Source organism: Protopterus annectens, chromosome 7.part0 (assembly GCF_019279795.1).
Source record: "Protopterus annectens isolate FY-2018-M chromosome 7.part0, PAN1.0, whole genome shotgun sequence".
Classification (NCBI taxonomy): domain Eukaryota; kingdom Metazoa; phylum Chordata; order Ceratodontiformes; family Protopteridae; genus Protopterus; species Protopterus annectens.
This window is the reverse complement of record NC_056739.1, coordinates 619,337,120-619,362,119: the sequence shown is the minus strand read 5'-3', so window position 1 is coordinate 619,362,119 and position 25,000 is coordinate 619,337,120. Positions and strand designations below refer to the sequence as shown.

Here is a 25,000-nt window from a genome sequence, read left to right as displayed (position 1 = left end):
CGACATCATCCCCCATTCTGGAATTATAGCTAAACTCACTAAACTAGGTACAAATCCTTACATCACAAGATGGGTTGCCAACTGGCTCACTGACAGAACCCACACTGTAAAAGTTGCAGACTCTGACTCTGTCTTTAAACCAGTGACAAGTGGAGTACCACAGGGTTCAGTCCTGGGACCTGTCCTGTTTGGTATCTGCTTTTATGAAGTACAGGCTAACACAGAAGGCCTCTGGCTAACAAAGTTCACAGATGACTGCAAACTAGGAGGCATAGTCGAGTCCCCAAATGATGTGGACATCCTGCAGAAGGGCCTCACTGAGACAGATGCCTGATGTCAGAGGCATGGCCTCAAGCACATTGCCAAAAAGTGCATTGTCATCCCCTTTGGTAAAAACTCTGTACCCATGAATTACCACATAAACGGCTGTCTACATAATGCCGAATGTGTGATGAGACCTTGGGAGTCAGGTGGACAGTAGTCTCTCCTTTGATAATCACATTGCCACAGTAGTCAGGAAATCCTTCTATGTGGCACATCTCATCACAAAAGGGTTCTTATCCAGGAAAAAGAGGTCATTGTTCCCCTCTACTTGGTACTCATTAGACCTATTATAGAGTACAATGCCCCTTTTGGAATGTACCTCACAAGACATCTGCAGCAGCTGGAAAGGCCAGAGAAGTACCTCACAAAGAGGATTACTGGCCTCAAACAGATGCCCTACACTGACAGTCTCAACAAAACTCCAACTTTACTCTGTAGCATATCACCTACTCCGAGGAGATCTTTGCCTAACATATAAAGCAAAGTTGATCCCAGAGCTGTTGGACACGCTAAACCTGAAGAAATCCCAATCCCTCCGAGCTACACACTCTAGGGACCTAAACCTTGTCACCACAATAAACAGGACATGCTGGAGGGATAGATTCCTGTCCCAGAGACTTCCTATACTCTGAAACAAGCTACCCATCTATGTCAATCAAAGTTCCTCATTAGCACTCTTCAAGAAAAATCTTTATGAGTGGATAGGAAATAGGAAATGCACCCTGGGATCACTTCTGTGGCTCTGCTCAACAGGGGCACAGGAAATTAAGTTTCTTGGGTAACGTAAGCCAGGGAACCTTGTTGGCTAGGCTTACTTAGGCCCTTAGGCCGATAGCCTAGTACCTATCTATGAACAAATTTCACAGTTTCTGTTCAGTAACATCCAACCTCCCCTTCATTTTTTGACACCTGTATATTATTGCCATTTAATATTCTCAGACATTTTAAGGACAGTGATACAGAATGCCTTGCAGACTGGATGTCTTATATTACTGCTTTAAGAGAAGAATGAGCAACAAACACAGAGAGGTAAGTCATAGCTGCATTTGCAATCAGTAGTCATAAATGGTTGTGGGGGTGGCCGCGGTGGTGCAGCGGTTAGCGCTGCTGCCTCAGCAAGAGGTTCTCTGGTTCGATCCTCGGCTGCCTTCTGTGTGGAGTCTGCATGTCCTCCCTGTAGTCACGTGGGTTTTCTCCGGGTGCTCCTGTTTCCTCCCACATCCCAAAGACATACTGTAGGTGGATTGGACACACTAAATTGGCCCTAGGTGTGAGTGCGTGTGTGTGCTTTCTGTGGAAGGTTGGGCACTGGGCTGGCAACTCGACACCGTAAAACTCCACTGCCAGTCATGAGCGGACATGTGATCCGCTGTGGTGACCCCTAACCGGGAAAAGCTGAAAGAAGAAGTTATAAATGTTTGTGTGATCACTTGGTGCACTAACTCTGAAATTAATAGATGTACAAACAACTCAGAAGTGTTCAACTCTCATACGTTTTGTTAATTCTGTGAATGATGATGCAATTGCTTGTATGCACATTGATTTTCATTCTCTGTTGCAAAGCTGTTAATTTGGCAAAGGGGGATAAGACACCTTACTGTGTTTTGAAGGTTCATTGGAGTGAGAGTTTAAATCCATACCTGTGTAAAAATATTTCATGTGTTCCAACATAAATTTTTTAGTGTTGTTTATTTAATAGATTTCTTTTCTTTCTTTCTTTCTCCTAATTTTCCTTTTACATATATTTTTATGGCCAATATTTGCATGGTGCATGGATTAGTTCAAACAGGGGAACTGAGAAGCATAATAAATGTTTAGCTTTTCTTATCTTGTTTGCAGTACTCTTTATAGTGCACAAAGCTCGACTAATGGCCCACACAGGAAGCAGAAATAGGCGGAACACCTGCAAACAGGTCTTAGACATTCTAAATGTCAAAAAGAATACATTGTTGCATTTCTTGCTTTCCATTGTGCTGCTCCACTAAGTGATATTTTGCGGCAGTTAGTAAGCTTCCATAACAACTGCAGCCATCGAACACCTGCAGAGAGAGAGAGAGAGAGAGAGAGAGAGAAAGCAGACAATAGACTATTTATTTGACATTTGTTAACCAGGTTAGTCTGGCTGGGCAGAGTGCTCTTTTTCAGCAGTGACCTGAGGAGAAAAGCACCAGGTTATATAAAATTTAGCTATACAGTGAAAAAATAAAACAGGACTTGTGACAAATGAAAGTTTTGTCATTATACAGTAGTAAAAATCAAATAGTAAAGATAAGTACATTAGATAATATTTGAAGTATGCAAATAGCGATATTGGAATAAATCACATGTTGGAAATTTGTATTATACTTTATAGTAACAGCAAAAGAACAAAAATACAGTCATGTGAAGGTATAGTATTAAAAGTAGTGGAGTATGGAGGCACACTTAAGGAATTCAGTCATTGGTTGAAGGATCGTTAAGAATTCTGTCATTGTTTAACTGAAGGATGGACTGGGGGACAAGAGGTGCAGGAGAGAGGGTATCAGAAAGAGAAAATGTATTTATTATTTATTTTACATTTGTTGACCGGGCTAGTCTAGCTGGATATATTTCCATTTTCAGTAGAGGCCCGGGGAGAAAAGCTCCACACAAAATACAAAGAAAATTATCCAAAACAAGCAAATCAATACAAACAAGAAAAAAAAAATAGCAACACAAATGCAGAGACCATTAAGAAAGTTCCTAAACAAAAATTATTTACAAATAGGAACTATCAACATTTCCTATAAAAGATCTAATATAGGGGAACTAAACAGAGAGCAAGGTGAGTTAGGGAGTAAAAAGAAGTTAATCTTTGTAAAAGAGGCGAGAAAAAAAAGATAACATATATAAGAAAGGAGAAATAGGATCGAAGTTTGAAAAAGAGGGTGAATAAAAAGAAAAAGACCTAAAGATTTAAACAAACTTTAAGCGAAAAGGGTAAAGAGATAGCCTAGAAAATAGAAATAGCTATTCAAAGAAGAGGAAGAGGGATGAGGGGGAGAAAAGAGATAGAGTATAGGTAGAAAAGTTTAGTCGGGTTTAGTACAGGAACATAGCCAGTGACTTTGCAAGTAATCTTTGATTCTTTGTTTGAAGAGAGGCAGTGATGAGATTAGTGTTATGTCACTAGGTAACCGATTCCAGCTCCTTCCTACTGTATTAGAAAAAAGAGTCGCCAGCTGAGTTATTGGACTTTGTTAAACTAGCCATGAGTTTCCTAGAAGAGCGAAGGGAGTTAAGATTATTGTATGGGATTACAAGTTTTGAGAGTATTGGGGTGTTGGAAGGCTGGTGCAGTATTTTGTGGGCAATATTAAGTTGTGGGATTAGCAGATGGTTTTGGAATTCCAGCCAGCCTAGTTGTTTCAGGTTAAGACAGTGGTGGGTTCTGAAGGGGTTGCCAGTGGCGAAACGGGCAATGTTGTTATAGGATGTTGCCAGTTTAAGGTTGGCTTTCCTAAGGTTGGTAAATATAGGTGAAGCGTAAAGAAGAGTAGACAGTAGGTGGGTGTGGGCAATTTTGGCTCTGGCAGATGCAGTTAGGAAGGGTTTAATACGATACAAGGATCCTATTTTTCTGTTGACAGTTTTAATGGTGTTATTAATGTGTTGATCAAAAGAGAGATTATTGTCGATGGTTATTCCTAACAGCTTAGTTGTAGGGTCAGGTGATATGACCGTGGCATTATTTGAGGAGATGGTGAAGTCTAAGGAGGGGGATCGAGCGGTGGGAGTAAAGAGAAGAAGTTTAGTTTTTTTGGCATTTAGTAGGAGGGAATGTTTGGAAAACCATGTTTCAACTGTGTTAAAGATCTTTTGAGTAAGTGAAGAAAGTTCAGTAGGAGAGGATGCTGAGCAAATAAGGGTAGAGTCATCTGCATATTGAATGCAGGTAGCTTGAGGGATTACAGAATGGAGATCATTAATGAAAAGGGAGAAAAGAAGTGGTCCAAGAATAGAGCCCTGAGGGACACCAATGTTAACGGGTAGAAGTGAAGAAATTTGGTTCTCCCATAGAACTGCCTGTTGTCTATTGCTAAGGTAAGATCTAAACCATTTAGTGGCTAGGTTATCAAAGGAGAGGGATTCAAGTATGCTAATTAAGGTGGAGTGGTTGACCATGTCGAAAGCTTTAGAGAGGTCGATAAAGAGAGCAGAAGAGAGAAGGTTACTATTGCGGTTCTTATTGATGGTGTCTACAAAAGATAAGAGAGCAGTGGTAGTACTGTGATGAGGTCTAAAACCATGTTGACAGTTTGCTGTTATGTTGTGTAGAGAGAGATGTTGTAGAAGTTGCCGGTGAATACATTTTTCCATAATTTTTGCTAATGGAGAAAGGAGAGCAATTGGTCTGTAGTTGGAGTACTCGATAGAGTTACCCCCTTTGTGTAAAGGGATAATGTGGGAGACTTTCCAGATATCTGGGATGGATCCCTCTTGGATAGTCCTGTTTATGAGTATGGATATAGGGTATGTGATTACTTTGGCAGCCTTTTGGAGATAGAGAGACGGGAGCTTGTCAGCCGAGGGGGTACAAGGCTTAAGTTTGTGAATAAGTCTGTAGATGAAAGATGTGGGGATAGGTTGTAGTTTAAAGTTATAGGAAGGGTCCATATAGTTACTTGGAGGGAAGGCATTATTGGTGTTCATTTGTCTGGCTAGGGTTTGGATAGAGTCAGTAAAGAAAGAGTTAAAAGCATTTGCAGTTAGGTGGGGGTTGTCTGGGTCAGCATTGAGAGGGGTAGGAGTTTTGGATGTTCCTGGGGAAAGGAGTCTATTGATTGAAGACCAAAACTGTTTGGGATTGTTATGGTGTGTTTGTTGAAGTTTACAGTAGAAGTTTTTTTTGTCAGTAATGATTGCTTTTTTTGTCAGATTTCTAAGCTGGCGGAAGTGAAGAAGATCAGGGTTATTTCTATGGTGTCTCCATAAAGCCCAGACTTTATTTCTGGTGAGAATTAAATTTTTTGTTTCCTTTGAGAGCCACGGGACTATGTTAGGCTTCATTCTGATAGTACGCTCGGGAGCATGCTTATCAAGAATGGATAAGAAGGTAGTATTAAAGTATAATACTGCATTTTCAAGAGGAAGTGTTTTTAAGGGGTTCCAGTTACATGAGTTAAGTTCAATTTGAAATAATTCTATGTTAAACTGTTTGGTAGAGCGTATTTTTCTAATGTTAGGGAGGTTAGGGAAATCATTCTTTTCTCTTGTAATATAAGTCAAAGAGTGATTACTGACATCATCAGGCAGGGTTCCTACTTTATATGTTTGTTTGTCTTTGTTTATAAGTATCCAATCCAAAATGCTCTCTTTTTTATTAGGCTTATTGATTCTTGTAGTAGAGGTCATGGTTTGGGTGAAACCATGGAGGTTCATGTGAGAAGTAGGATTATCAGCATTAATACTTTTCCAGTCTATATTAAAGTCACCAAGAATTATAGTTTCTTGGGGGTAAGTGGTAGATACCCAGCTGAGAAAGGCTTCTAGAATGGGTATATTGTTACCAGGTGGTAAGTACATACAAATTATGTAAAGAGATTTCTTGGTATTCAGTTGAAGTTTTGTTATGATGGCTTCTACTTTGCTATCCTGTGTTGGATCAACTGGCAGGGTGGAGATATTTAATTGATTCTTAAAGAGGATTGCTACTCCACCACCTTTGCGTTTTGATCAGTCAGGTCTAGCTATATTATAGCCCTGGGGTAAAATGGCAGTATCTTTGATGTCAGGTTTTAGCCAGGTCTCTGAGAGGCAGAGAATGTCAAAAGAATGGGTATGTAGGAGTGCATGAAGGTGAGATACTTTGTTATTTAAGCTTTGAATGCTAAGCTGTCCTATTAGGAAAGTATTATTAGTTTTTAGTGTAGAAATTTGAAGTGAGGGGTATGTTGGGCCAGGGTTAGGATGGATGTCTCCATCTTGTAAGGTGGGCTTAATAGGTTTTGTTATTGAGTTGCTCATTAGATGGACTTGAAGTTTCAATTTTGTATCGGTGGTTAGAACATAGTTAATATGGGAGAGTTTATGGTATTTAGGAAGGAGGTATCTAGGGGTGTAGGTAATGTTGGAGTATGGAATGAGAGTATTATGAGAGCAAGGTATAGTTTTGTTTCTGTGAGTAAGTAGGCTGGACAAAGAGTGGATTTTCAAAGAAGGTGAGAAGGTAGGCTGAGAGCAGGGTAGTAAAGAGTAAGAATAAGAGTGTAGGTATAGTTAAAGAATAGGGAGCCATTGTAGGAGAGAAGATAAAGTAGACGAGATTAAGACTGAAAAGTTAGTAGCAAGGTACTGGAAGTGGAATAGGAATGAAGTTAGAGTAGGGATCCTATAAAAAAAGACAGGGAGAAAAAGGAGATATTTAAAAAGGTATGAAACAGATTAAGACTGGTAGTGTTTGAGGGGAAAAAGTAGAGAGTATTAATAGTGGAAGGTGAGAGAATAGATTAATAGGGGAGGGTGAAAGGACAGAGAGAGATATAAGGAGAAAGGGGAGAGGTGAAGGGTGGGGTTAACAGAAGAGTGGGAAAGAGAGTGAGAGGAGATAGGAAGGTAGAGGTAGGGGGTGTGTCTAGAGGGGTATAAGTTTAGGACCCCTGGGGGTGGGTGGGAATTGGGGGTAGGGATGGGAGCAGGGCGAACGGAGCGGGAAGAAGCAACCAAAGGTTAGATGGGAAAGGAGACAATCAGAAGAAGCAGGTGAGTATGGTAAGAGAGATCTATATTAAAAGGAACAGGTAAAGAAGTGACCAAGCACACCAGAGAGAAGAAAAGTTAAGAAGAGTTAAGTCAGAATGTAAGCATACAGTAGGAACAGAAGACAGAACAAGTAGAGGTGAAGAAGGAGACCGGTTACAGGAGTATAACTAAAACTATAAGGCAGGGATAGAGGTTAGGAGGATAAGAAGATTAACTTCTACTATGCAGTGAAAGAGGCTAGTTAGAGCCAAGGGGAGCAGCAAAGTAGTAACAGAGAGAGGGATGCCACCTAGTGGATACCACTGGTAAAGCGGGGGAAAATATGAATGGGACAGTCATGAAAGTTAAAAGGGGACAGTGAATAGGTTGAGGCAATCAGATGAGGATATGGTACAAAACATACTAAAGGAAAGAGTTTACTTAAGGGGAAGAAGGAGAGAGGGAGAGGATGGCATTGGGGACATTCAGGGGAGGTCATTACAGAAGCAGATCCAGGAGTTTAGCAGAAATTCCTTTAACGCTGTTTTGAAATGAGGTGGGCTGCTAAGGGAGCGTATGTGGAGAGGGAGTTTGTTCCATGAACCATGCTCCACAATGGAAACCCACCCAAACAAAACCAAACCCAGCAAGCGATTCTAAACTCCAGCACGAATATATAGAGGGTAAGTTGGACGATAGATTTATCACCAGACTCCCCATGCTGTGGAATAGAACCCGGGTCCCCCTGAGGCAGGCAGGCAGATCTCATTGACCTTGCTCAAGAGAAATCTACCTGTGGATGGGATGGGAGATACGAGTTTTGGCTCGGATCTGTGTCTACCGTTGACAGAGGCACAACAAACCATCAAGCACACAGTATTTTTTCATATAAGGTGGCATGAAGCCACAAAAATTTGGGCTAGGCTTATAAATGCCTTAGGGCAGATAGCCTAGTATAAACCTATGAACCTATGCAGAGGAGACTGAGTGACTATATAATATTTTGCCAGTGGATTTGTTAGGTTTTGAGGTATGAAGCAAGAGTTGGTCAGAGCTACATAGGTCATGATTAGGAATATAGGGAAAGATAAGGTTTGCCAGAGATGGGCAGGCAAGGAGTTGGTGAATATGCGAGTGGGCCAGGTAGAATTGTGAGAGCAGGAGTAGATGTTGATATTCCAGCCAGCATAGTTTTTTTTTTTAAGGAAAGACAGTGGTGAGACCTGTAGGGGAGATTACTGGCAAATCTGGCTATTTTGTTATAAGTGAATTAAAGTTTGTTGGAAAGATTCTTTTGGAGGCGAGTAAAGATACGGGAGGCATATAGTAAGGTGGGGAGAAGGTAAGCTTAAGCTAAGGGCAGTTTAGATTTAGGATTTAAGAATTTTTTGTTCCTATACAGAATGCAAAGCTTTTGGTGGGTCTTTTTAATACAGTTGTTGATGTGGATGTGAAATTTGAGTTCGTCATCTATGTAAACCCCAAGGAGTTTAGTGTGGGATTCGACTTTGATAGAAGTGCTGTTAAGAGAGGAGAACAAGACAGTAAGGGTATGAGGTGTTGGAGAGGTTTAGGAAGGAAAAGTAGTAGTTTAGTTTTGTTAGGGTTAAGGAGCAGTTGATTGGAAGAGAGCCATTTTTCAACAGACTGCAGAGATTCCTGAGTGATAGTTAATAGGTGAGGTAAATTATCAGATGTAGAGATGATAGTTGAGTTGTCAGCGTATTGTATGAGAGTGGAGTGGGGGCAGGACTTGAAAAAGGTTATTGGTAAAGATATTGAATAGGATTGGCCCCAGGATGGATCCTTGGGAAACTCCAGTGCAAACGGAGAGGAAAGGGAAGGTATCAACCATTTGACAGATTGTAGACATTCACATAAGTAACTAGAGAACCAGATGAGAGAGGAGTTGCTGAGGTTAAGATGAGTTAATTTGGAGAGAAGGAGATTGTGGGATACAGTGTCAAAGGCCTTAGAGAAGTCAAGGAATAGGCAAGAGACTAGCTTATCATCAAGGGAGGAGTTAGCAATCAAATGAGTAAAGGATAAAAGTGCAGTGGTAGTGCTGTGATGGGGTCTGAAACCATGTTGAGTGGGGGTGAAGAGATTCTCTTGAGTGAATTTTAGAAAAGGAGGATAGAATAGCAATAGGTCTGAAATTAGAGGGGTCAGTGGAGTTTACCACCTTTCTGCAGTGGCAGAACATAGAATTTTTTTCAGATGGTGGGGACAATGGATTCCTAAATGGACCGATTGATGAGTATGGACACTGGATAGGCAATGGAGGATGGTGGTAACTTGAGATAGAGGGGGAGGTAAGTTGGCTGATGGGGAGCAGGGTTTAAGTTTGAAAATTAGAAATCAAATAAGGGAAGTGGGGATTGGTTTGAAGGAGAAGGGAGTAGCAAGGGAGGGTGGAAGTGATGTCAGGGATAGGGTTAGGATTAGGTCTGATTAAATTCTGTATGGGGTTGATGAAAAAGGTGTTCATCAAAGTGGCAGTCTCAAGAGAGGTGGAGTTTGGGGAAGGGTTGGTGGGGATGGGTTACCTGGATGTAATAGCCTATTAATAGTAGACCAAAATGTTTTGGGGTTGGAGTGAGGATTCATTTGGCGATTAAAGTAGTATAATTTTTCATCTAGGTTAATTTTTTTAGTTATATTTCTCAGTTCTCCATAGAGCTGGAAGTTGGTAGTAGTAGTTCTATGTTTGTGCCAGGTTTTCCAAGCACTCTCTCCTCTCTGCATGAGGGAGAGAGTACCTTTGGTCAACCAGGGAGCTTAGTTAGTTTTAACCCTTATTTTCCTGATGGGGGCCATGGAGATGAGAATGCTGAAAAATAGAGAGTTAAAATTCAGGACAGCTTCATCAAGGGGGGGGGGTCAAGAAGAATAGACCAATTGATAGAAGCCAGAGTCTGATTAAATAAGTTTGGGTCAAACTTAGATAGGTTTCTGCAGTCTCTCTAAGTTTGTGATCTAGGTGAATCGAGGAGTGCCGCTGAGTAGTGATGGGTAGGTGATCACTAATTGAGTCAGGTAGAGTGGAGGGGGTTGTGGTAGTGCTTGGAGTGGGAGGTAAGAATCCAGTCCAATGTAGAGCTGGAATTGGATTGTTGGTTAAAACGGGTGAGGAAGGTGATGATTTAAGAGAAGTTATAAAGATTAATACTAGAAGTAGCAGAGTAAGTGGAGAGAGTGTTTCAGTCGATGTTAACATCACCTAGTATGATGGTTTCATAAGAGATGTTCTGAAAGATCCAGGCTAGGAAAAGTTTGAGGGTTGGGATGTTGTTGCCGGGCGGTATATATATTGTAGCTATAGCAATTTTTTTACGATTATTTAAATTACAGTTGACACTGAGTATTTCAGCTGGGTGAAAGGTAGAGGGTTGAATGGAAGGGGATGTAGAGAAAGATAGCTTAGAGTATAGCTACCCCACCACCTTTTTTGAGGGTCTATCAGGGCGGAAGTTATTGTAACTGGGGTAGGATTTCGCTGTTAGATATGTGCGGTTTTAGCCAGGTTTCGGATAGGGAGAGTATATCTGGAATGTAGAGAGATATCCATGAATGGAGTTGAGTGGCTTTGTTAACTACATTACAAATATTGAAAGCGAAAATCCTAAGATTTTTAGTAGAAGGGGTAATAAATAAGTTGTGGGTTGATTTGAGAAGGGGAAGAGGCAGCAGGATTGGAGAGATTAGTGTGGTGGGAGACCAGCCCTGGAATTGGGATGGATATCACCTGAACAGAATAGATGAAATAAGGAGGAGGAAGAATATGACAGACGAGTTAAGATAGGGAGTCCTATTTTTAGGTCTTGTGGGAAAGGAGTGCGACTGGAGAGTATTTAACTTGGTAGAGATGGGCAAAGTGATGGGGAAGAATGAGGGTGATAGAAGGAAACAGAAGGGAGTAGGGGTGATAGTTTTGCAGTGGAAGGGTAGGACTGTGGAAGAGGTCTGGTACAGCTTGGTGATAGCAGAATTAAAGAATTGAGTAGATATGTAGCATGATAACAGAGAGAGTGATAGGGAGAGAGAAGAAGAAAGTAAGTGGGTATGTGAATAGGAGAAGTAGGGAGAGTGGAATCGATATACAGTGCAAGGAGTTGTTGGAGTAGCTACAGGGAGTTAAGTAACTTCTGTTTGGTTGAAAAATGGGGCAAGGCTACTGAATGCTAAACCAATAATAGTGTTACAGAAACAATCAGTGAAGAGCTGTACCACGGTGAGTGAAAAACCTGTTCAGTAGTCAAGAAAATAGATATAAAATTTCTTAAGAAAGAGCTAATTTATACAGAATATGCAAATGTTGTTTAAGACCACACAGTGGAAAATCGCAATTGAATGGTAAACCATTACACGGTACCAACAGTCCCAGAAAAAAAAAATTGTAGATTGAGTATAAAGTGGGCGGGGGGGGGGCAAAGAATTGTGCTGTTCAGGGTCCTAATAGTGTCCACGCTAGTGATTGATAAAACCAGATTTTGAAGTACTAGCATAAATCTTAAAAGCTAAAAATGGGCATACACTGCAGTTATCCCACAATAATGCTTGTATATTATGTTGGGGGTGGATTGCCGTGGTAGGGAAATCCCAGCAGGATGTTTTAGAATGAGGGAAATGCACATTGCTAGAGACTGGTAAACTAGAGAACTGTAATAAAGATAAGCGAAGAGAGTAGATTAGAGTTAGTTTGAGACATAAAAAAAGAGATTTAAAGCAGGCTAACAGGATCGGAATGCAGAAAATATGCAGAAAACCAAGTTAAAATACAAATCACTGAAAAATACACTTTATATTACAGATAAAAAAAGACCCAAATAGCTAGAAACAAAAAAGCTTGCACTGATTTAGCTTAGGATGGAAAGCATACAGGATGGCAGCTGACTACAATCCAAAAATATTGTACAAGAAGCACTAGGTCATTGAGAAAGTATACAGTAGAAGAATCAATTGCCTCCGAAACCCTAATAGTAATACACACATGGAGCTTATGAATAAAAAGGCATTGGCAAAAGCTGTTTGAACTGCACAATATACAGTCAAGGAACATAAAAAATAAAACAATACAGTTATATCACACAGCTCTGTAAGTACAGTAGGGCAACCAGCCAGGACACAGTAATACACACAAAAATACCATCCACAGTTAACAAGTGTACTTAAAATAAATGCACACCGTTGGGAGACTCCGAACCAGCAGGGAAAACTGAGGAATAAAACAAAAATGGTGTCTGTAGGCTACAGGGAGTTAAGTAACTTCTGTTAGGTTGAAAAATGGGGAGGAGGGCAGGGCTACAGAACGCTAAGCCAATAGTAGCATTACAGGAGCCATACCACTGTGAGTGAAAAACCTGTTCACTAGTCAAGAAAATAGATGTAAAATTCTTAAGAAAGAGATAATTTGTACAGAGTACGCAAATGTTGCTTAAGATTCCAGGGTTAGTGAGTAGGGTTGCGCACAGCACCATTGGTGTACGGGTTGCGCACAGCACCATTGGTGTACACCTGTACTGGATGGAGAGACTGCCCTACCTCATGGTCAATAGGAGGAGATGATGTCAAGCACTCCAGCAGCCAGCAGAGTAAGGGGATGGTGATGACAGTCCTGCAAGTAAGGACTAAATTCTCACTGTCCCCATGTTTGATGGGCATGGACTTGCTTTGTCCCCTCCCTCACCATCTCTTTGTCTTGTTTTGTTTGTTTGCATTTACTTGCTCACCTACCCAATTTACCTGAACCAGAAAAACCAACAGCCCTTACCCAGCATTCCTCTCTTATTGAAGTTAAAAAGAAATAGGCACCTGTCCCACAAGAAAAAGTACTGTCCCATACATCTTCATTTTGTACACGTCTTCTTGACACACTTGATTTGGTCCAGTCGGCTGTACAACATGATTGCATTATCACCCCTCTTTGTGGAGGTGACAGTCCAAATTCAGCTAATATTCTGTACTTATTTTCATCTTACACAATTGAAGAAATGGATAGCTATGGTTCTTTCCTTCCTCCCTTCTTCACATTACGTATTGCTTTCCCTTTGTTCTTCCCCCTGATTCACCACTTTCCTATCTACCCCAGTTTAATACCTATAATCTGGTCAAAAAATAGAATCACACACAACACACACAAGTAACTAAAAATCAAAACAAAACAGAGACCTTCACTTTTTGGTCTGTATGTTTGCATGGAGTTAGGCAACATGCACCAATGCCAAGCAACGGTGAACAGATCCTCAGTGCTGCAGTTACCTCCACGCAGTGCCACCTAAACACGGTGCACTAAGTTAACACACACTAACACATGGTGAATGCAATATAAAGATTTTGTTGCATTATCATTACTTATATAAAATTATTACATACAGCTGGATTCAAACCATATATCATCTGGGATCCAAAGGAAATGTGTCAATACATTTACAACAGCTGCCACAGTGTCAGCTGAGCAGCAGGTGTGTTTCATACACTCACTCCTGAGAACTCTCATAATTTTATCAATGAGGCTCATGTTTGCGCACTGGTTAACTATGCGCCAATAGGTAAAAGCAGTAGAAATGTGCTTCTCCCATGCATACACACTTTAACCATCATGCAAACCTGCTGCACAGTGATGAGCTATGCATGGTGAACAATAACATGCATTTCTTTTGTTTACTGTCCATTTAGTCTTGGCTTGAAACTACCATGCACATCTTTATAATTCCAATACACATTCAAATATTTCAGTACTTGTAGTAATGTGGACACCTATTTGCATATAATTCATAAAGCTGCCTCTTAAAGTATACCTGCATGCTGGAAACACAACCACCAAATACTACACATTGCAAACTCATCAGTCTGGTAACATGCAGAAATTTATTATCTTGACAGGTGGACATGGCTGGCTATCGATTTCATGCAGGCCTTCCGACATCATCTCTCCAACATCCAGTGATGGTATCATCCACTATAAATTGTCCTCAGCCTTCTAAAAGTCAGACTTGTGCAGTGGCAGTTGCTTAACATACTGAGCTGTCTAGTCAGTATAGTTAGACAGGGGTTCTGTTCTCCCTGCAGTCAGATAGGGTGTGTGTGTTTGTGTGTGTCTTGTCAGAAGAATATACATGTGCATCCTGCATTTACCACTATAATCCCATAGATTGCCAATATTTTGACACTTCATATGCTTACACATCCATGCCATGCAGGCCTCCCAACATCTTCTCTCCAACATTCACTGCTGATGTCATCCACTATAAGTTGTCCTGCAGCCTGGTAAAAGTCAGACTTGTGCCATAGCAGTTGCATAAAATGCTGACTTCTCTAGTCTGTGTACTTAGGTAGGGGTTCTAATCTCACTGCAGTCAACTGGGGGTATGCATGTGTTTCTGCACTTGCTTGATGATAGAGAAAGCATTTTACATCAGCATGTGGGACAATGCTATTATCATCTTCCTCTCACCAGCCTTTGCTGATGTCATCAGCTAAAGCTTGCTTGTGTCTTTCGGCTTTTCCTGGTTAGGGGTCGCCACAGCGGAACTCTGGTCCGCTAATGATTGGCCATAGATTTTTACATACTGGCTTGCCGGGCCTAACGCACAACCTTCAATGAAGGAACGCTCATTCATGCATGTCGCTACGCAGAAGATGCTCTGAGAATCGAACGGGCAACGTCTAACTGTGAGGCGACAACACTACCGCAGCACCACCACCGCAGTCATTTCCATCGTTAGGGTCAGACATTGGCCTGCAGGTCAGGCACAAGTCACCTCATCCTACACAACATATATTGCATTGACAGGGCTTTCAGACTATCCGCTTACATTATTTGTAGGCCCTGCATTTTCTTGGTGTAGTCCCTGTGGTCTCTCCAGCTGCTGCAGGTGTCTGGTGAGGTACATGCAAAAAGGAGCATTATACTCTATTGGTGTTCTGATGAGGGTCAAGTACAGTGCTGTTATAACATCCTCAAATCTGGATATGATGGCCTGACTTATGAAGTGCATGACATAGCCTTTCCATAGCAATATTTTAAACTTGATGGTCGATGCTCAGATTGCTGTGTGTGTTCACAAATTTTGCACCACTGGGTTTGAGCTTAGGGAGTGGTGGTGTCAATGCTGTAATTAGCGAGGCATTCCACTTTGCATAAGGCAAACATAATGACACATTTTTTAGTTTATTTGCAGACTATGTGGCTTTGGCACCAATCATTTGTCTGTTTTAGCCCTCAATGATTACACCCAATATGCAGTAATCAGCAAACTTGGTAAGCCAAAGCCTGTATACTTCAGCCTGGACTGTCGAGAAATAGATTCCAAACAGTGAAGGGCCCAACACAAATCCTTGAGGTATGCCATTGGTGACAGCTGTACTGGTAAAGGTTGATTCACCAACTTTCACAGTATGTGTTCTGCCAGTGAGCCAATTGGTTAACCATTGTAGTGATGCAAGGGTTATTCCCCAGCTGGGAAAGTTTCTCAACGATACATGAGATTGTATCCAATCCCTAAGCCAGATCAAGCTAAGCAGTATGTGGTGTCTTAACTTCATCCAGTCCTATCGCACAGAATCAATGGGCTGTGGCAACATCTCATACCACCTATAGCATCACTCAGAACATACAGCTACCTGACACGTTTGGATACACACTTCAACGCACCCTCCAGAATATGTTCCTGTAGAAAGGTGTACATCAACATCCATCCGAGTGGGGGGGGGGGGGCGTGCTTGCATGTAAAGACACATCCTGACTCTCCATCTGTGAGGTAGACGAACATGTAGTCATGGACCTATTCCAAATGGACACTGGTAATATCCCGGCTATGTGCAAAACACGTGTGAGTTGTTAATGCTGCATCCTTGTCTGTTACATCTGTTAGATGTCCTCCAAGAGATCATTGATGGCATGCATGCATGATGACAACACTATCATCCTGTGGAACTTGACCAGGCCAAGGAATTTGACACAAATCCCCACTGTGGTATTCACTCAATGCTGTCAGAACTGGCCATAAACATCTGTATCACCAAGTGGGTAGACAACTGGATCACATATGTGGCATCTAAATATGTTGAAATGTGTGATGTTGCCTGTATCTTGAGTCTAGTGATCAGGTGCATATGCTAGGGCTGCCTGCTAGGCCCTATCCTATTATTTTACTCACAGATGTCAAGAATAACATATACATCCTGTGTCCAAACAGCTGTCTGGAGGACTGCAGATTGTGGGCAATCATTGACTCCAACTGTGATTTTTAGGATAATACAGACAGTATCAACAAACAACAAAGCTTGCTGCCACAGCCATGATAACACATAAGATGAAGCAAAAACATGGCGGGATTTGTTACTTTATGAAAACAAACTCACAAACCAATGATAATATAGACATCACACCCCTATCAGCAGACCAAATGATATGTGACTTGTGTCCTGGGGTAAATGGTTTGTGGAACGTCCACCAGCATGTGGCCACATTAGTGACTACTCCCTTGTATGTAGCACAAATACTGAATATGTGCAGGACATCAACACCAAAGGCCAATGCCTCCATTGTTCACATCCTTCATTACACCAGTAACTGGGTACAATGCACCCTTCTTCATATACCTTCCTACACATCTTCCAGGGATGTTTAACTGAAGTATGCCACCTTTGTCACAGTGAGCTCATACTCATGTTATTGTCCATACCTAGGTATTCTTTTTGTTGCATAAACGTTACTGTCTGATGCATGTATAATACCTGTTCTGGTGATGCACACAGTATATACATGTCAGTGTGGATTGTGCCATATATATGCCATGCACAACAGTCAACTAAACTGGACTCATCATAATGTCACAGGTATAGCAGTGCCCCTACTAACTCCTCCAGCACATCTTACAATGTCAGGACAGTGTGTTTGATTAACCTTATAGATTGCTGACACTTCATAATAGCTGTATAAGTGTATTCATGCAGACCCTTCTATGATCACTCAGAATCACATATGTTATGTTAGAGACATCGGATTACTGTTGGCATTATTCTGATATTGCCCATGATTGTGCGGTCTTCTGTTTACTGTTGTCCACAAGCCTGTAACTATGTCCCACTTGTTGGAGACCCCTGCTGACATTACTGTCATATTCAGGCAAATCAGTTTGCACAGCTTCACAATGTATACACATGCCTGACTATATACAACATCCCTAATAGATGTCCCCTTTATTGTTCATGTCAGGATGCTTATATCATAAAGACATCTTCTCCATTGTTATGTCACCTTGTCTGACAGTCACACGGTATGCATCTTTACTGTGCTGTTCATATCATCATCTACTTTTGGCTGTTCCCGTTAGGGGTCGCCACAGCGGGTCACCTGTTTACATTTCTTCCTGTCCTCTGCATCTTGCTCTGTCACACCAACCACCTGCATGTCCTCTCTCACCACATCCATAAACCTTATCTTAGGCCTTCCTCTTTTCCTGTTACCTGGTAGCTTCATCCTTAGCATCTTTTTCCCAATATACTCAGCATCCCTCCTCAGCACATGTCCAAACCAACGTAATCTTGCCTCTCTGGCTTTGTATCCAAACCTTCCAACCTGGGCTGACCCTCTAATATACTTATTCCTAATCCTGTCCACCCTCGTCACACTCAGTGCAAATCTTAACATCTTTAATTCTGCCACATCCAGCTGAAACTCCTGCCTTTTTGTCAATGCCACTGTCTCCAACCCATATAACATAGCTGGTCTCACTACCCTCTTGTAGACCTTCCCTTTCACTCTTACAGGTACTCGTCTGTCACAAATCACTCCTGACACTCTTCTCCATGCACTCCATCCTGCCTGTACTCTCTTCTTCACCTCTCTTCCACACTCACCGTTACTCTGAACTATTGACCCCAAGTATTTAAACTCATCCACCTTCACCACCTCTACTCCTTGCATCCTCACCATTCTTCTGTCCTCCCTCTCATTCACACACATATATTCTGTCTTAGTCCTGCTGACCTTCATTCCTCTTCTCTCCAGAGCATATCTCCATCTCTCCAGGGTCTCCTCCACCTGTTCCCTACTCTCACTACAGATCACAATGTCATCTGCAAACTTCATAGTCCATGGGCACTCCTGTCTGATCTCGTCTGTCAGCCTGTCCATCACCATTACAAATAAGAAAGGGCTCAGAGCTGATCCTTGATGTAACCCCACCTACACCTTAAACGCATCCATCACTCCCACCGCAGACCTCACAGCTGTCACACTACCCTCGTACATATCCTGTACCACTCTTACATACTTCTCTGACACTCCTGACTTCCTCATACAAAACCACAACTCCTCTCTAGGCACCCTGACATATGCTTTCTCTAAGTCTACAAAAACACAATGCAACTCCTTCTGACATTCTCTGTACTTCTCCATCAACACTCTCAGAGCAAACATCACATCTGTAGTGCTCTTTCTCAGCATGAAACCATACTGCTGTTCACTAATCATCACATCCCTTCTTAACCTAGCTTTCACTACTCTTTCCCATAACTTCATGCTGTGACTGATCAATTGAATCCCTCTGTAGTTACTACAGCTCTGCACATCACCCTTATTCTTAAAAATCGGTACCAAAACACTTTTTCTCCATTCCTCAGGCATCCTCTCACTTTCTAAGATTTCATTAAACAATCTGGTTAAAAACTCCACTGCCATTTCACCTAAACACCTCCATGCTTCCACAGGTATGTCATCTGGGCCAACAGCCTTTCCATTCTTCATAGCTATCCTTACTTCCTCCTTGCTAATCCATTCTACTTCATGATTCACTATCCCTACATCATCCAACCTTCTCTCCCTCTCATTCTCTTCATTCATCAACCCCTCAAAGTACTCTTTCCATGTCCTCAACACACTCTCCTCGCTTGTGAGTATGTTTCCCTCATTATCCTTGGGGTGTCCAACCTTTTCAGTTGCAAGGGCCGCATTGAGTCAACAGAAATGGTCTGGGGGCCACATGTAAAATATATCATTGCAAATGGCAAGTGAGAACCAAAAAAAAAAAGGTCTCTCACGACGCGTCATAAACTGAAGAGCAAAAGACCCCAGGTATATGCGGACTAATACAAAGTCGACCCACTGGCTGTATTGTAGGTGAATTTGAACAATGAATAAATTAATAAATGCATAATATTTGCCCTAAAATTCAATATCTCATTCTAATTATTAAAAAAACAGTTAAATATAACTGGAAAGACCCCAAAAGTACCTCACCAAGAGGATCAAAGGGCTCAAACAGATGCCATATGCTGCCCGGTTAAAGAAACTCCAGCTCTACTCAGTGGCATACCGCCTGTTCAGAGGCAATCTGTGCCTGACGTATAAAGCCATGTCCAACCCGGAATTAATAGACATGCTGCACCTCAGAAAATCCAAATCCCATCGAGCTACACGCTCGAGAGACTTGAACCTCAGCACTGAAATAAATAGGACATGCTGGAGGGACAAATTCATAACCCAGACGCTCCCTTCACTCTGGAATAAAATTCCAGTCCAGGTTAGGCAGAAGCCCTCATTGACTCTCTTCAAGAGGAATCTTGATGAGTGGATGAGCGATCGTAGGTTTACCCAGGGTATCACTTCTGTGTCACTGTTAGACAGAGGCACAGTATACTAACCTTGAAAAAGGGCATAGCAAAATAAATTTAAAATGGATGGTGAAAGCCAAACACATTCTGGCTAGGCTTATAAATGCCCTAGGGCAGATAGCCTAGTATGAACCTATAAACCCACCTCAGTTAGGGCAGAATGGGAGGAGGGGTAGTAATATGCTGGAGGGGGTCACTTTGGCAGAGACTGTTTCACTTGTGTAATATGCTTGCCTTATATACTATGAATTATGGTAGTAAAATAATGTAACAGACAGCCACAGTATACACTACTAGATAATATGGTAATGAAGTATTGTAGCAACCAGTCAAATGTAAAAGACCTGCAGCTTTACTGTTGAAAGAAAGGTCTGTAGGCTAAATAGAGACATTTATCTCTCTCTTGAAGAGGGACTTGCAACATTAAAAGTGCAAACTCTTGAAGGCTATAATAATCAAAAGAGGCTGTGGAATTACCAGTGGAGTACTAGGAGTTTTCCTGTGGATTCTCCAAGAAATGAAGTTGTGGTTATATCTAGCTAGGGATATAGGCAGACTATTCTAAGCTGCAGCATCAACAAAAGGAGCTACATGGACTTCTAAGTTTCTGAAAGACTTTAAAATCGAACTCTAAGTCTAAGTGAAATCAATAATATGTTTTTTTTTCTTTTGTTGAAAGTAACTTCAAGCTGACAAACTGCAAATAAACTGCACATAACCAAGAGTCATCAGTGTGCTAAACATATTACACTGCACACAAATGAATATGCACATTTTAAAACTGCTTTTATTGCAGTATAAACTAAAACTCTGTATAAAGTGTGATTAATAACACATTTGAACCACGTATCAAATGTAAAACCTCTGTCTTAACTATATAAATACAATTGTTGAAATATCTATTTTTTAGCCCAACATTTGTTTTGTCCACAACCAGAGTCATGAATGAAAGGATCTTAGTGCCAAGCCATTCACCTAGTTTTCAAATAAATGCATAATTATGCATACATCATGCTCCACCAAATCATGAGCGTACCTAAAGTTACCTGCTGGTATCAATTAAAAAAAAACAGAGTAAGACACAATGCAATTTCTGTTTTGTTAACCCCTCACTTTCACTGTAATAGACTTATCTATAACAAACCAAAACCAAAAAGAAACTGCTGAAGTACCGACTCTCCACAATAAAAAACAGCAAGCAGACCAGGAGAAACCACTAGAGTAGTTAACTTCACATAAGGCTGTGAAACTCTAATATAGCGATGAAGACCACTTCCAAAACGAACTCCACAGGGAAAGAAACCTTTTATAATAAAGGTATATTAATATTATATTAAAGATATAATATTATATTATTAGGAATAAAAGGTTTCTTTCCCTGTGGAGTTCGTTTTGGAAGTGGTCTTCATCGCTCTATTAGAGTTTCGTTGTGCCTTATTGTGAAGTTGGCTTCATGCTCTCTAGTGGTTTCTCCTGGTCTGCTTGCTGTTTTTTATTGTGGAGACTTATCTATAAAATACAAGAGGGGATAAAGGGAGGCCATACCTGCTTACAAATAACACTATGGGCAAAAATGAAGAGCACATGCCCAGTGCAAATGATCACAGCTGCAGATGTGTACAGCACCAGAAACTTATGCACAAAGTAAAACCTCCCTCTTTCAGCAAATTTCAGGAATCTCCTGGCACATTTAAATTCTGGTACAAGTCCGTATTGCTCTTTAACAGCAGAACCCATAACAGTGATTACATCATGTATTTATGCCTGTCAATTATGCCTTCATCAATTTAAAAATGTTCTGTCAAAACAATAGATGTGTCAAAGAACTTAAATGAGAATATGAACTACTGCAGCTTTAAAAAATAAAAATACTATACTTAATACATTTCTAAGTGTTAGCTTCAAAAATGTGACTGCATTAGTGTGAACACATAAAGCTAGGCAACATTCACTCTCAGATACATGCCAGAGTAAGCACTTGATATGGGACATTAAAAAAACAAACCTCTGATAGAGCAAAGCTGAGGTTTTAATGACCAGTTACAGAACATACAATTATTAAGCTGTAGTATGTCATACGTTTCCTACATATATCAAGCTAGACTGGGGTAATTAAAATACGCTGATCATTACTCAGTTCGGGGCACCAGAAACCACTTCACGTGCACACCAGACAGACATAGCAGTTTGACTTTTTGGGCTGGAATGGGAGTGACTGAGGAAAGTAAATACAAAGACCAAGTGTCACTATTTCCTTATGAGGAAATACTGTACTGCTGATAGTTCTTTTCCTCATCCTTCAGTTTAACTTTAAAATAAATGTTTGCCCATGGATTTGTGGTGGATGGATCCATGTTCATGAGACGCTATTAAGCAGGAGTCTTTTACCGCTTTAGGAATTTCTTAGACGAGCAATGGAAACCATTCCAAACCGAAAAACACACAACACTTGCAGGAAAATAACAAAACAAGAAGAAAAGAAAATTATTTAGCTTAGATTACCTTTTGCTGCTGGAGATGTAGTCAGTGTGTACTGTAAAATAAAATAAATCCTCCGTCTTCGCCGCGATCTCACTCCTTTCTTCAGTTGTTTACCGCAAAAGTAAAAAATGACCGAACGGTGTTTTGGCGCATGCGCATACCAGCTGAAAGACGCTGGCATGAAAAAAACGTGAAAAAAGTAAGTTGGCACATGCGCAGAACAGCTGAAGTACGCGGACGTGTAAACACACGGAAAAAAAGTTAAATTTCAATTAAATTTCAGTTTAAGGGTCGCGGGCCGCATGGAAGAGCTCTGAGGGCCGCATGCGGGCCGCGGGTTGTACACTCTTTTACCTGCTGCACATCTTTCCTAGCTCGGTCCCTCTGTCTAGCCAATCGGTACAGGTCCTTTTCTCCCTCCTTAGTGTCCAACCTTTCATACAACTCTTCATATGCCTTATCCTTAGCCACCTCTCTCTTTGCCATGCACCTCATCTACAACTCTTCATATGCCTTATCCTTAGCCACCTCTCTCTTTGCCATGCACCTCATCTCCTTATACTCCTGTCTACTTTCTTCATCTCTCTAACAATCCCACTTCTTCTTTGCCAACCTCTTTGCCTGTATACTCTTCTGTACTTCCTCATTCCACCAGCATGTCTCCTTGTCGTCCTTCCTTTGTCCCGATGTGATACCAAGCACCTTTCTAGCTGTCTCACTTACTAGCTGTGCTGTAGTTATCCGGCTATTTGGTAACTCTTCACTGCCACCCAGTGCCTGTCTTAACTCATCACTGAACTCCACCTCACAATTACCCTATTTTCAATTTCCACCATTTGATCCTTGGTGCTGCCCTCACACTCCTCCTCTTCTTGATCACCAACGTCATCCTTCAAACCACCATCCTATGCTGCCTAACTACACTTTCTCCAGTCACCACTTTACAGTCTCCAATCTCCTTCAAACTGGCCCTCCTACATAAGATATAATCCACCTGTGTGCATCTTCCTCCACTCTTGTATGTCACCCTATGCTCCTCCCTCTTGTTAAAATACGTATTCACCAGAGCCATGTCCATCCTTTTCGCAAAATCCACTGCCATCTGACCTTCAGCATTCCTTTGTTTAACACTATACCTACCCATCACTTCCTCATCCCCTCTGTTCCCTTCATCCACATGCCCATTGAAATCTGCTCCAATCACTACTCTCCCACCCTTGGGTACAGTCATCACCACTTCATCCAATTCACACCAAAATTTTTTTTTCTCATCCATTGCACACCCAACTTGTGGAGCATATGCACTAACAACATTCATCATTACACTATCAATTTCCAGCTTCATAAACATCACTTTATCCGACACTCTTTTCACCTCCAAAACACTCTTCGCATATTGTTACTTCAGAATAACTCCTACGCCATTTTTCCTCCCATCCACACCATGATAAAACAATTTGAACCCACCTCCGATACACCTAGCCTTACTCCCCTTCCATCCGGTCTCTTGCACACACAATATACCAACCTTCCTTCTGTCCATCATATCAGCTAGCTCTCTCCCTATACCAGTCATATGTGATATGTAATTAGTGCTCCAACAACTGTCTTCCACTTACACGCCCTCATCTGCTGTACATTATAATATTTTACCTGTCCTCTTTTCCTGTGTTCATTCCTACAGTTCATCTGTGTACACACACACTTCCCCTGGCTGCTATTTTAAATGGCTGTCCATGTACCATTACAGATCATTTACACAACTTTTGTTCAGAATGCCTGAAATGGTATTCCACAATACTCTGCACTATATACTCTGTCCTCTATTGTGTTTGGAGCATAAACATCACTGTATTGTTAACCTGGATAATCATTGTGGCATTCCCTGCAATTCTGCAGACCTAGTTTGTCCATAGGTAATCAGGTGTACCTGTCTGCTGCTATTCATGTTGCTTTACATAGTTTCCTGGCTGGCAACACCATTGCCAAGGCCAAGAAACCACACTTGTTTATGTTTAAACACGGTGCATTGCATGGATATGCAGTTAGTGCTGCTGCTCACTTTGCAAATATGTAAACTGCGTGTAGGCCTCGCATGAAGCCTGCACAGAGTTTATTGAATCTCAAGGATTGTGAAGTTAAGATATGTTATAATAAAATCATCTGTTGAAGAAAAAAAAGTAAAAATTGCTTTTTGCCTAGATCACTTTTTTAACATTCTGATTTGTGTTTCCGTTTTATATCTTACAGGACCAGGGTCTGTTTCAGAAAAAAAACAGTTCAAGACCAGAAGTAGTCAAGAATGTACAGCTCGCTGATATAAGCACTGCTAAGGTATATTGTTAATGTAGTTTGGCTTTCATATATGAATTCAACCACAAAGAAATCCATTGCATTTTCTAGCAGGGATTTTTTTTATGCAGCATTTATACCTGCACTGTGACATTGTGTCTTTTATACTGAAAAAGGTGACAGAATGATAGAATACTGTTTTGCAAATAATTTTACCTTTCCTCTTATGTAATAATGAATAAAGTAAGCTTGTGATACTGGTAACTGGTTAAGGTAATATAGTATTCAATTATCCCAATAATGTCCTAATGTTAGACATTAACTATGCATTCAATCTTGCTATCCTTATTTTTAATATTTTACTTTGTTGTTCCCATTTTTCATTTTGTGAGTGTTATGCTGTCAACACAGAAACACCTCAGTTTCGCAGATTTTTTTATGCCAACTACTCAAATTTCTAGAATAACATCAAAAAGTTGCTGCATAGTTTTTTTTTTTGCATTAAAAGTTTTATTTTAGAAGTTAAGTTAACCCCAGATTTACATGTTGGCTCCAGCCTCTGAAGTGTTAATCCCCCATCTTC

The 25,000-nt window shown here is 41.0% G+C and overlaps 1 protein-coding gene across 1 annotated transcript in view; it reads left to right on the top strand.

Moving 5' to 3' along the window:
* Window positions 1-25,000, top strand: part of VPS13C (vacuolar protein sorting 13 homolog C) — a 6,956,796-nt gene that overhangs the window by 6,868,597 nt on the left and 63,199 nt on the right. The window contains exon 84 of the mRNA XM_044076309.1: window positions 24,376-24,459. Within this exon, the coding sequence (XP_043932244.1) occupies window positions 24,376-24,459 (84 nt within the window). The remainder of the gene's footprint in view (window positions 1-24,375; window positions 24,460-25,000) is intronic.